The sequence below is a fragment of the Phaethon lepturus genome, unplaced genomic scaffold (genome assembly GCF_000687285.1).
Source record: "Phaethon lepturus isolate BGI_N335 unplaced genomic scaffold, ASM68728v1 scaffold16586, whole genome shotgun sequence".
In the NCBI taxonomy this organism is placed as follows: Eukaryota; Metazoa; Chordata; class Aves; order Phaethontiformes; family Phaethontidae; genus Phaethon; species Phaethon lepturus.
The window spans coordinates 268-11,014 of NW_010548418.1; the positions used below are offsets into that span (position 1 = coordinate 268).

At 50.3% G+C, this 10,747-nt stretch overlaps 1 protein-coding gene across 1 annotated transcript in view; it reads left to right on the forward strand.

Moving 5' to 3' along the window:
- MED16 (mediator complex subunit 16) overlaps positions 1 to 8,730 on the forward strand; it is an 8,921-nt gene extending 191 nt beyond the window's left edge. The window contains exons 2-14 of the mRNA XM_010289956.1: positions 335 to 442; positions 644 to 813; positions 1,706 to 2,137; positions 3,061 to 3,166; positions 3,840 to 3,995; positions 4,363 to 4,574; positions 4,837 to 5,043; positions 5,418 to 5,628; positions 5,839 to 5,972; positions 6,356 to 6,548; positions 6,801 to 7,017; positions 7,425 to 7,508; positions 8,604 to 8,730. Coding sequence (XP_010288258.1) covers positions 335 to 442; positions 644 to 813; positions 1,706 to 2,137; positions 3,061 to 3,166; positions 3,840 to 3,995; positions 4,363 to 4,574; positions 4,837 to 5,043; positions 5,418 to 5,628; positions 5,839 to 5,972; positions 6,356 to 6,548; positions 6,801 to 7,017; positions 7,425 to 7,508; positions 8,604 to 8,730 — 2,357 coding nt within the window. The remainder of the gene's footprint in view (positions 1 to 334; positions 443 to 643; positions 814 to 1,705; positions 2,138 to 3,060; positions 3,167 to 3,839; positions 3,996 to 4,362; positions 4,575 to 4,836; positions 5,044 to 5,417; positions 5,629 to 5,838; positions 5,973 to 6,355; positions 6,549 to 6,800; positions 7,018 to 7,424; positions 7,509 to 8,603) is intronic.
- Positions 8,731 to 10,747: the final 2,017 nt, after the last annotated feature.

The following is a 10,747-nucleotide window of genomic DNA, read 5'->3' on the forward strand; positions in this document are numbered from 1 at the left end:
ACTCGCAACGCGCTTAGGCAGTCGTGCCGTTGGGAACCGCTGGGCCACTGATCAACGCAGGGAACTTGTGCTCTTTCGTTTCCTGCCATTCCTTAGATTTAATAGGTGTTTTGTTCGCTGGGGAGCGGTTCTCACTCTGCTAAACCAGGGCAAGCTCTGCACTGGCATCTGGTACCTCACCTGAGCTGCTGAGCACTGTTGTTATCCTTCCCAAAAATGCTTGATGGAGAATATTTTATGTCTTCCCCTGCATCAGCTGAGGCTCTGTGTGTTCAGAAATGCCAGCTGGGCATCTGGCAGTGAGCGACAGAGGTTCACTTCTCTTTTCACATAGATCTCACCCATATGGTCCATATCATCGACACTGAGCATCCGTGGGATGTCTATTCCGTTAACTCTGGCCATGCTGAAGTCATCACTTGTTTGGAGTGGGACCAGTCAGGTGAGGGTGGATCCCTTTGCGTTACCCCTCTGTCCCACCGTTCATGTGCATGCGTTTCCTAAAACAATGGTATGCGATCTGTCACGGAGAGGGAGTTTGTCCATTGCTTCACAGCCATGAATTGGCTGTCTCCATCTGAACTGCACTCGGTTGATTTTTTTGGCCCTTCCCCTTGGTTCTTACGAGGCGCCCTTGTCGTAGGCTCCAGGCTGCTCTCGGCAGACGCGGACGGCCACATCAAGTGCTGGAGCATGACCGATCACTTGGCCAACAGCTGGGAGAACACCGTGGGCAGTATGGTGGAAGGGGACCCGGTGGTGGCCCTGTCCTGGCTGCACAATGGCGTGAAGCTGGCTCTGCATGTGGAAAAGGTTTGTCCCAGCTCTGCAGGGGATCTAGTCAGGAAGGCTGACTCATTAGCAACAGACTTGGAAAACCTCTGTCTGTATTCCTCTCTATTCTGGGCTTCCACCATGTCCTTGGGCAAGTCGAGTGGGGGATTTTTTCCCGTCAAAAAGAAAAACATATTCCTAGTCACTGCTGAATTTCAGTGGGGGTTGGATGCCTTGTTTCTCTTGGTGCTTTAAACATGGCTTCCCTTCTGCCTGCTTCAATTTCCTTGGCTGTAAAAAGGAGATAAAAGCATTTCTTTGCCTACCAGTAGTAACTCTGAAGAACTGCATTTGAGGTCCTGAGGTTTGATCCGGGGATTTGGGAATGGGACCCATATGTGTATGGAGATAAGCTGCTCGCTTAGAAACGTGTCTAATTCTGTCAGACTCAGAAAGAGCAAGTCTGCCAAGTAGAAGTTACCTACTTACTTTTTTTTTAAACATTAACTCTTGAGGTGTCCCAGAGAGAGAAGACTTTCCCTCTCTTTAGTGCTGGAGAACTTGAGGCACAGGGACGTAAACGATTCTGCAGCGGGTTGGTGTCAGAGCTGGATTTGGCCACAGAAAGGGAGGGGGGGTGTCAATCTTCCAGGTTGTGAGGCTGCAGCTCGCTCTGGGGTGCGCCGAGAGCTTTGCTGAGGGGCTGGGGTGCGCCTGCTGCCTGCGCAGCTGGAACCGCTCTGGCTGGCGGGCAAAGGGGCCCCTCCAGGGTCACGTCGCAGAGTTGGGTGTGTGAGCTCAGTGCCGTGGTCTGACTCCGTTCGGCTCTGCAGACGGTGCTGCAGTGACTTAACAAGGGGAACTCCGCAGTCGTGAGCGCACTGCGGGTATTGGGTGCAAATGTCTTTGTGGTGTTGACCTTTGTTCACAGTCTGGAGCATCAAACTTTGGTGAGAAGTTTTCCAGGGTCAAGTTCTCTCCGTCGCTGACGCTCTTTGGTGGGAAGCCCATGGAGGGCTGGATTGCTGTGACCATCAGTGGGCTGGTGACGGTCTCTCTCCTCAAGCCCAATGGGCAGGTGCTGACATCCACGGAGAGCCTGTGCCGCCTCCGCTGCCGCGTTGCCTTGGCAGATGTTGCCTTCACTGGTGGGGGAAACATTGTGGTGGCCACATCGGACGGCAGCAGCACCTCCCCTGTCCAGTTCTACAAAGTCTGCGTCAGCGTGGTGAACGAGAAATGCAAAATAGACACCGAAATCCTGCCTTCCCTCTTCATGCGCTGCACCACAGACCCTGCCCGCAAAGACAAATACCCAGCAATCACTCACCTGAAATTCCTTGCTCGGGACATGTCAGAGCAGGTGAGCATCTGCTGTTAAAGCAAGTAGGATTTAAATGAATAGCAAGGAAAGAGCTGTTTGCTCCACCTTTGGCTTCCCCACATGGTTCTGGGGGTGAATGATCATGTCCCGCAATGCCTTTGGCATTTCTAGCTGCTGTTTCCAGAATTGCTGCTAGTTCAGCTTCACTGTCAAGCAGGATGCACTTAAAAGGTCTGGGGTGTAATGGCTGAGCCCTCCAGTTCATGGAAAAGCAGCGTGAAAATCCCTGTCCTTCGTTGGCCTGATGATGCTGTGCTTTGTTTATTTTCTGGGTCTGGCACTGGTTGTTAGGGGAGCTCTGCTGGGCTGTCTGGGAGGTTCTGGGATGTGAAGTCTTTCATCTTTAGGTCTCAGCTTCAAAGCAGCCCCTCTCCAGAACACTTAGAGCTCTTGATCTGTGTGACTTAATTTAGTAGCTTAACTCTGCTTGCCGGGGGATTGATAATACTGTTCTGGAAAGCTAAGTGATTCAATGAAGCCTAACGTCTCTTCTGCCTCCTCTGGTTAGGACGGGGTGCTTGTTGGAGAGCACAGTGTCTGCTCTGGCTTCAAAGTCAGTTCGGTTCCTGCCCTTTCCGTTATGTTTAGTTTATGATGTATGTGAGTGACATCAGCAGGTCACAGGCTTGTGAGAGATGAGATCGTCTGTGATGTGGAGAGGCACAGGCTGTGATAACATGTGGCAGAGTTCTGCCTCTCTTTCCTTCTAGCTGGAGCTAAGGACTTCGCCGTCACGTGTTGCCACTATAACCCTCTGCTTTTCGCTAGTGGAGTATAAACTAATTAGGAGAAGGAGCCTCTAAATAAAGGAGGGAGGGAAGGGCAGAAAATGTGATGGGATAGAGTCTTTCACTATTGTAGGATCTGTGCGTGTGGCTGCAGCGTGGGTTTCTGTTTTGCAGGTTTTGCTTTGTGCTTCCAACCAGAACAGCAGCATCGTGGAGTGCTGGTCTCTGCGGAAAGAGGGCTTGCCAGTCAATAATATCTTTCAGCAGATCTCCCCTGTGGGTGAGTTTCTGCACTGTATGCTCTTAAAAATAGGAGCGAGGTCCAAGTGAAAATGCAAGACACGTTCTCAAATCCATTATCACATATATGGGATTATCCAGAATCCCGTATTTATTTTTCAGGTGTTCTCAGTCACATGCTCTATTCCATCTGTTTGCATCTTAGGCAACAAATGCTTGTTTCCAGGAAGTGGTTTGATTGTTACTTTCACTCAATAAAAGATATTTTCTGTGTTATGCTATGCAACCGATCTTCCCGCTGAGAACCCAGAGAGCTGAGCCTTCTAAAGGAACAAGGTTGTGCAGCAAAGCTAGTTTAATCAAGCTATCCAGTCTGCATTTTTTTCCACCTGATTTCAGATATAACAAAATCAAATCTATGCAGTTTGTTCCAGTGAAATATAAAGGATTATTGTACATAACGATTTTTTAAATCACCACCAGCAGAGCCTTCCATCAAAAGAGACAGAGCAAAACAAGTGATTGCGCAATTACTGATATCAGAAAAAAAATAGGGAAATATGAGGGACATATACTGGTCTGGTAGAATGAGCAAATAGTCAGTGCTTGATCTGTAATCCCACTTAGTTGGGGGAGTGTGGGCAGAAATGGGGGGGTGTGTTTTCTGATCTCTTTGGGGAGACATGTCTCACTTATTTACTTATTTTCCAAAGTTGGAGACAAGCAACCCATGATACTGAAATGGCGGATTCTTTCTGCCACCAATGACTTGGATCGGGTTTCAGCTGTGGCTCTGCCGAAGTTGCCGATCTCCCTGACCAATACTGATCTGAAGGTGGCGAATGACACCAAATTCTTCCCTGGGTTGGGTAAGGAGTTTCTATTGTCTTTCTCCTAAGTATGTAGCTTTTGCCAGAAACTTTGCCTTCTTCATCTTCTGAGCTGTAGCTGAAGCTACAGCTGAAGTCCGAACGTGGAGCAAACCATATGAAATGCTGATAGACTTTCAAAGACATGGTATCTTCCTAGTCATCCTATTTCATTTCCATGGAAAGTGGCGTATCTCTGAAATGCTGACATGGCCCCAAGAGATGAATGTGCCTGTGAGCCCACAGCCTTTTGGGTGCCGTGTTGTTGCCGCGTGGGCTTTCGGTGGCGGCGGCGGCTTCTTCGGGCGAGGTCTGTGTGATGCCAGGAGGAGTCGCTTGCTCAGCCTTGGTTATCTTCTCTCCCCAGGTCTGGCTTTGGCTTTTCACGATGGCAGCGTCCACATTGTTCATCGCCTGTCCTTGCAAATGATGGCTGTCTTCTATGGCTCTTCCTCCCAGCGCTCGGTGGACGAGCAGACTATCAAAAGGCAGCGAACTGCTGGTCCCCTGGTTCACTTCAAAGCCATGCAGCTCTCCTGGACATCTCTGGCGCTGGCTGGCATTGATAATTACGGGAAGGTATTGTACTCTGTTATGGGGCGTGTGAGTTGTTCTTGTCTGGGCTCTCTCTCAGTGGCGATGGATCACTCAGAAAAATGCTGGGGGTGTTACTTCCAGGTGCGTGATCCATGTTAAACAAGAAGGGGTGTATCCCATTACTGCAGGAATTGTGTCTTTGGGTCAGGAATGAGCGCAGTTGGCTCTGTGGTGTGTTACAGCTTCACGGAATGTTTTCAGTCCAGTTCTTGATATAGATTTTCCCTTTGCCTCCTCCCTTTAGCTGAGCATGCTTCGAATCTCCCCCTCCATGGGCCATGTGCTGGACATGAACATGTCCCTCCGTCACTTGCTGTTCCTTTTGGAGTATTGCATGGTGACTGGCTATGACTGGTGGGACATCCTGCTCCACGTCCAACCCAACATGGTCCAGAACCTGGTGGAGAAGCTGCATGAAGAGTATATGCGCCAGAACGCGGCCCTGCAGCAGGTCGGCGGTAGTGGGGGCTCCCTGGCTTACTGGGAGGAGGGAGTAGTAATTGGCAGAGCTCAGAAGACAGACAGCTCTAAGGACCTGGCTGTGCTGTCTCTGAATACTCTACCTGAGGTGTGAAGAACCTCCATTTAAGCAGTCTTCATTTTCACTAACACCTGCTGGAAACTTCTGGTGAGATGGTAAAGTCTGGTTTTGGCAGAGACACTGGGAACAGTAGCACTGTTTGTACGTACGCAGAATAGCATTCACTATTCCTGTCATTCATGTAGCACAAACGAAGAGTAGAGAATAAAGCAGCTTGCTTTAATGAGCTTATTCTAATTTTGCCTTTACTTCCATATTGTTCCCGGTGTCTCTCTGTCAACTAGGTCCTCTCCACGCGCATTGTTGCCATGAAGGCATCTCTCTGCAAGCTCTCCTCCAGCACGATAGCCCGTGTGTGTGACTACCACGCGAAGCTGTTCCTGATTGCCATTAGCTGCACTTTGAAATCACTGCTACGCCCACACTTCCTGAACACCCCGGACAAGAGTCCTGGTGACCGGCTCACCGAGATCTGCTCCAAGATCACAGATATAGGTAGCGATTGCTCTTAACATCTAGCACTGCATTCTGAGTGTTTTGTATCGGATCCTTCCCCTTTTGGGGTCGATGTTAAGTATCACGGTCTTGCAGTAACTCACTGGGTTTGAGGAAGAGGAAGGTGGCCTCTCTTGGCACCGCAGGGGGTGAAGTTTGGATCTATCTTCTCCTCAGACATCCTGAGGAGATGTCTTGCTTCTGTTTCAGACATTGACAAGGTGATGATTAACTTGAAGACAGAAGAATTTGTCCTGGAGATGACCACGTTGCAGTCTCTGCAGCAGCTCATCCAGTGGGTGGGAGATTTTGTGCTCTATCTGCTGGCCAGCCTTCCTAACCAGGTGAGAGCCTGGGGTCCCGAGAACAGACTGAGAGGAGCAAAAAAATCTGTGTGCAGTGGCCGGGTAGGCAAGTCACACATAGCCCTGGTGTTCCTGTCGAAACAGACACTTGGGAGAAGAGTGGAATAAACAGCAGAAATACAGAATGGCCCTTTCTGCGCCCATTTGGGCGTCAGTGGTGTAGCAACTGGCAGCTGCCTTCGGAGAAGCGGGCTGCGTAGCTGCATGACTTTAATTTGAACTTCTGTGTGCCCCTGACCTCCTCTGGCAGCGAGTGCCGCCGGCTGTGTAGTGCTTGAAAAAAAGGAGTTATCTGAAAATGGTGCAGTGGTTCCGGCAGGCTGCGTTTAAGTCCCAGTCTTGGCTGGTTTTTCCCTCTGCAGGGCTCCCCGGTGCGGCCGGGACACAGCTTTCTGCGAGACGGAGCATCCCTGGGCATGTTCAGGGAGCTGATGGTGGTGATCCGTATTTGGGGACTGTTGAAGCCGAGCTGCCTCCCTGTCTACACAGCAACCTCCGACACCCAGGACAGCATGTCCCTCCTCTTCAGGCTCCTAACTAAACTCTGGCTGTGCTGTAAGTGTTTGCCAGTTTCCCTGAACAAAAGAATCTTTCCGTAATGTGGATTGTGCACAAAAGGAATAATTGCGGGGAGTAATTTCTGAGTGGGTCTGTAGTGTTTAGAAAGGGCAAGTACAGCTGCCAAGTTTATTGTTTTCTGTGCTGTGTTGGTGGAGGGGGGAGGAACTGCACGTAGTTCTCTCGATCTCTAAGTGAGAAATTTAAAGATCATGCTGGTTCTCTCTCTCTGCTTCATTTTCCATGGAGGTCGTGAGGAAAATCACATAACGGAGCCAGATGATACCCTGATAGACGAATGTTGCCTCCTGCCCAGCCAGTTGCTCATTCCCAATATTGACTGGTTGCCCATCAACGACGGCATTATCAGCAAGCTGCAGAACAAACAGCTTGTCCGGCTGCAGTTTGGGAAAGCTCCTGGGCTTGTTGGTCACACTGTCTCTTCCCAGTTCGATGCCTTTGTGAGGTACAGAGTCCTGAAATGAATAGGTGGTGTGGTGAGAAGAGGGTGTCAGGAGGCTTTGGGATCTCTCTCCAGCTGTGAGGAATCGTTGGGTTTGGGATGCCTGTGTTTTTTTGGCTCGTCCGCTTGCTAGTGTGACCCAAGAGCAGTTTGTCCTCTCTGCTTGAATTCATTTCTTAACTTGCAACAGGCTGGGAATTTAAAGTATTGAAAAGAGATGGCAAATAGCGGGGGGAAAAATGCTAGTGTTTGATTAGATTTGTGTCAGCATGGCCTTGAATCCCATGGCACTGGATGGACTTGGTAGTCAAACCTATGTCATGTTGGCCACTGAAATACAGCTCATTGTGCTGGAAACAGCTTTTAGAAAGTGATATTCTAGAAACATGCCCATTCTTCTTCCTACGCAGGGCACCTGGACAGCCCAAAATTGATCATCTGAGGCGGCTGCATTTAGGAGCATACCCAACAGAGGAATGCAAGTCGTGTACCAGGTAAGCGATGCAAGCGTAATCCCTTCAGCACAGGGGCGGTCTTGGCAGAAACTCAAGTGTTCTTTTTGTCATTCAAAAGCTCTTTTAGTCTCTGTTTACCATCCTAGCTGGTATCCCAGTAACATTTCATGTTAATTGTGTCTGCAGGAGGAAATGCTGCTTCCATAGTAAGGCTTTTGGTATATGGCATACCCCTTTGCATTGGAAGAAAGCAGTTGTGGTTGTGTTTCAGGCATCCCTAACCTGGAAGACCAAGATCCTTAAAGTGCGTTGCTGACTCGAGATAGCTGCTGCTGTATCATTGCAGCACGGCTGTTAGATTAAAAATCTTATTACTTTGCCTGGCGCAAAGTAACCCCAGCTCTGAGAATTAGCTACGTTTGTCACTGCCAGTGAGTGAACTACTTTTCATCTAAGGGATGAATTGTGCGTCATGGAATAAATATGATACCGCCTTACCAGAAAAATCTGAGAGCAGTCGGGCTGCACAAGTAGATGGAGACCAGAATTTGTCCCGTAGGAGCCTTTATTAGTGGTGAGAGATCCCCAGCTTGTTTTGCAAGTCTGATCTTTAAATAAAACTACCTGTGTTCTTGGAGAGGAGCTGGTGAGAGGAAAAAAATCACAGCATTCACGGTGCCATTTTTGGGTCTTCTTTCAAACTAGGCTTGCATTTTAAGTCCCTTTGTGCTGTCCTCTTCATCCAGCCTCACAAAAGAGCCTGGATTTCAAAATAATGGTGCAGGGAGCAAACATCCATCTAATCATGTGATTGAATTATCTTTAATTATTGGTTTTAATAGAAAGTCTCTGTAGCAGATCATTTTTACAAGATGACTGTCTGCTGTTTTATGTATAAATAGCAGCTGGGGGCTCTTGTCTTGAAGACAGCCTTCTGTTCCAAGATAACTTCTCTTCATTTAAGATAATTGCTCGCATGGTTTCAGCTGGTTTTTAGCGCTCACAAACATCACCTGCAAACGACAAAAGCTGGTTTCCTCCTCGGATTCCTTGCTCCCTGTGTGATCCGTACAGACGCCCCAGCAGCGCGGGCTTTTTTCCTGGGCCTGGCTGCACCCCTCTCTTTCTTTCCAGGTGTGGCTGCGTTACGATGCTGAAATCCCCAAACAAAGTCACTGCGGTGAAGCAGTGGGAGCAGCGCTGGATCAAAAACTGCTTGTGTGGGGGGCTGTGGAGGAGGATGCCCCTCAGCTATTCCTGAGCGCACCTTCTGTGGGGCACAGAGGGAACGGCGGGCGCCGAGCAGAAGAGCTGCACGGAGCTTCCTTCCCTGGAGGTGTTTGGGAGAAAGGAACGGCAGCTCTTCTCCTGAGCTCTCTGAAAGCATCGGCCTGATGCTGCCTGTGAGACGCTGCCAAGCCGCGACCTGTGCTGCTGCTTTTCTTGCGTTGATCTTTCTGCCATAAAAACCAGGGCAGGGAGCTCTTCCCCTTGTACAGGGAAGAGCTAGAAGGGAATGCCAGAGGCTTCCCCGCCAAGCTGGGGGCCAGGGGCCTGTGGGGAGGGAGCCCTGCCGCGCTGGCGTCTCTGAGCCGGCCCGGAGGAGTGGCTGGGCCCCAGCGTAAGCCCTTGTGTGGGCAGAGAGTGGCGGCGGGTGGTGGCTGGGGTGAACAAAGTCCCCGATGAAAGGGGAGCAAGTACCTGGCACCTCATCTTCATCCTTTGCTACAGGCTGCTTGGGAAGTGCAGCGTGGGCTGGTCACTGCCCCTTTCCCTGCCCTTCTGCAGCCTGTGAGTAAACGTGCCGCTCTGATGGGAACTTCACCATCGTACCTATCTGTGTTTTAACGGAGCAATTTCTTCACCCTCCAGAGGAGCAGGAACACGAGAGCGTTGCTGCCTGGAGCAAACCCCTCTGGCTCTCACCCAACCAGCAGCTCTTTTGTAAATAAAAGTTCCCTTAATTTTGTACAGAATGTTTTGCTTTGTTTTCAAAACTTCAGCGGTCTTTCGTGTCACTTTGATCGTGCAGCGCGGGGCCAGGACGGTTGATGCATGAACAGAAGAGAAGCGGGCAAGCCCTGTTAATTGCATCCCTACTGGGAAAGGAGCTGCCATCATTTGCAAAATTGGAAGGGGAAATTAGTGTTTTCAAGCTTCTGTCAGGTTATTATGGACACAAGAGGAGAAGGCATCAAGTCATTAGGACTGTTGTAAGTCTCCAGCTTCAGACAAAGCCGGACACTTCAGCGTGTTTGAGGAAGAGTGTTCCCGGTGTACAGTTCTGTACCGCTCCCAAGGGCAGGCGGAAATCGCGTCAACCTTTTGCCCTCGTTTGACAGTGCTCAGCTACCACATCACTGAGCGCTCTTAGGCGCTAGAAATGGCAAACCCACGGTGCTGACGTTGCATCTGCTGAAGGTAGCAGCCCTGGTCGTTGGACGTCCAGAGGGACGACACGGGCTATCGGTGTGTGCTTGCTCCGCTCTCTAAGGGCCTCCAGTTCTTAGGGTGGGCGTCTAATTGCACGAGGAGAGCCCTCAAGCCACCGGCCCTCCCAGCGTGTGCGGGTGAGGCTGGCTCGCGGCGCAGCACGGCTTTGGGACTGCCAGACAGCGGGAGCTCCTCGGAGCTGCTGCTCTGGGGTCACCCGGGCGTGTGGCTGTCGGAAGCCCCAGGCTGGGAGCCCAAGAGGGGAAGGTCCTGCCCGGGGAGCGGGCGGCCTGTGGCTGCTCGGAACTGGGCTGGGGCAGGCAGCTGCCGAGGAAGACCTGCCCGGTGCTTCTTGCTGAGAGGAAACCAGGCTGAGGGTGCTCAGCACCTTTAGAGAATTGGACCTAAACATCTGTGCGCTTTGACAAAGCACAGTGGAGGTGCTCGGAGCTGATCTGTGGCTTGGCCGAATTCCTGCCCAGCCAGATAACTTCTGGGTCACCCCAGAGACCATTTAAGGGAGAGAACAAGCCAATTTTTGTGTATCCCTTTCCCTCTGGAACTGCATTTTCATTTATTAGTGAAAAATTGAGCTGATGGCAAAGAGGTTGTCTCTCAGCTCCATTTAGTGTTTTGCTGTATGGAGCTGATCTCTGCCTTGCTATTCTGCTCGTAATTAAGGAAAATCAAAGGGCTAATTAGGAAATGACAACTTCTTGTTAAGGCTCTTTTCCCCTGTAAGTAAAACTATAATCAACCCAGGCCCTCATTAATCCCCTTTTTCTCAGAGAACAGGTTTGGGGTCATTTCATGTCTGATTGCTGCTGCTCGCCGTGCGCACCGAG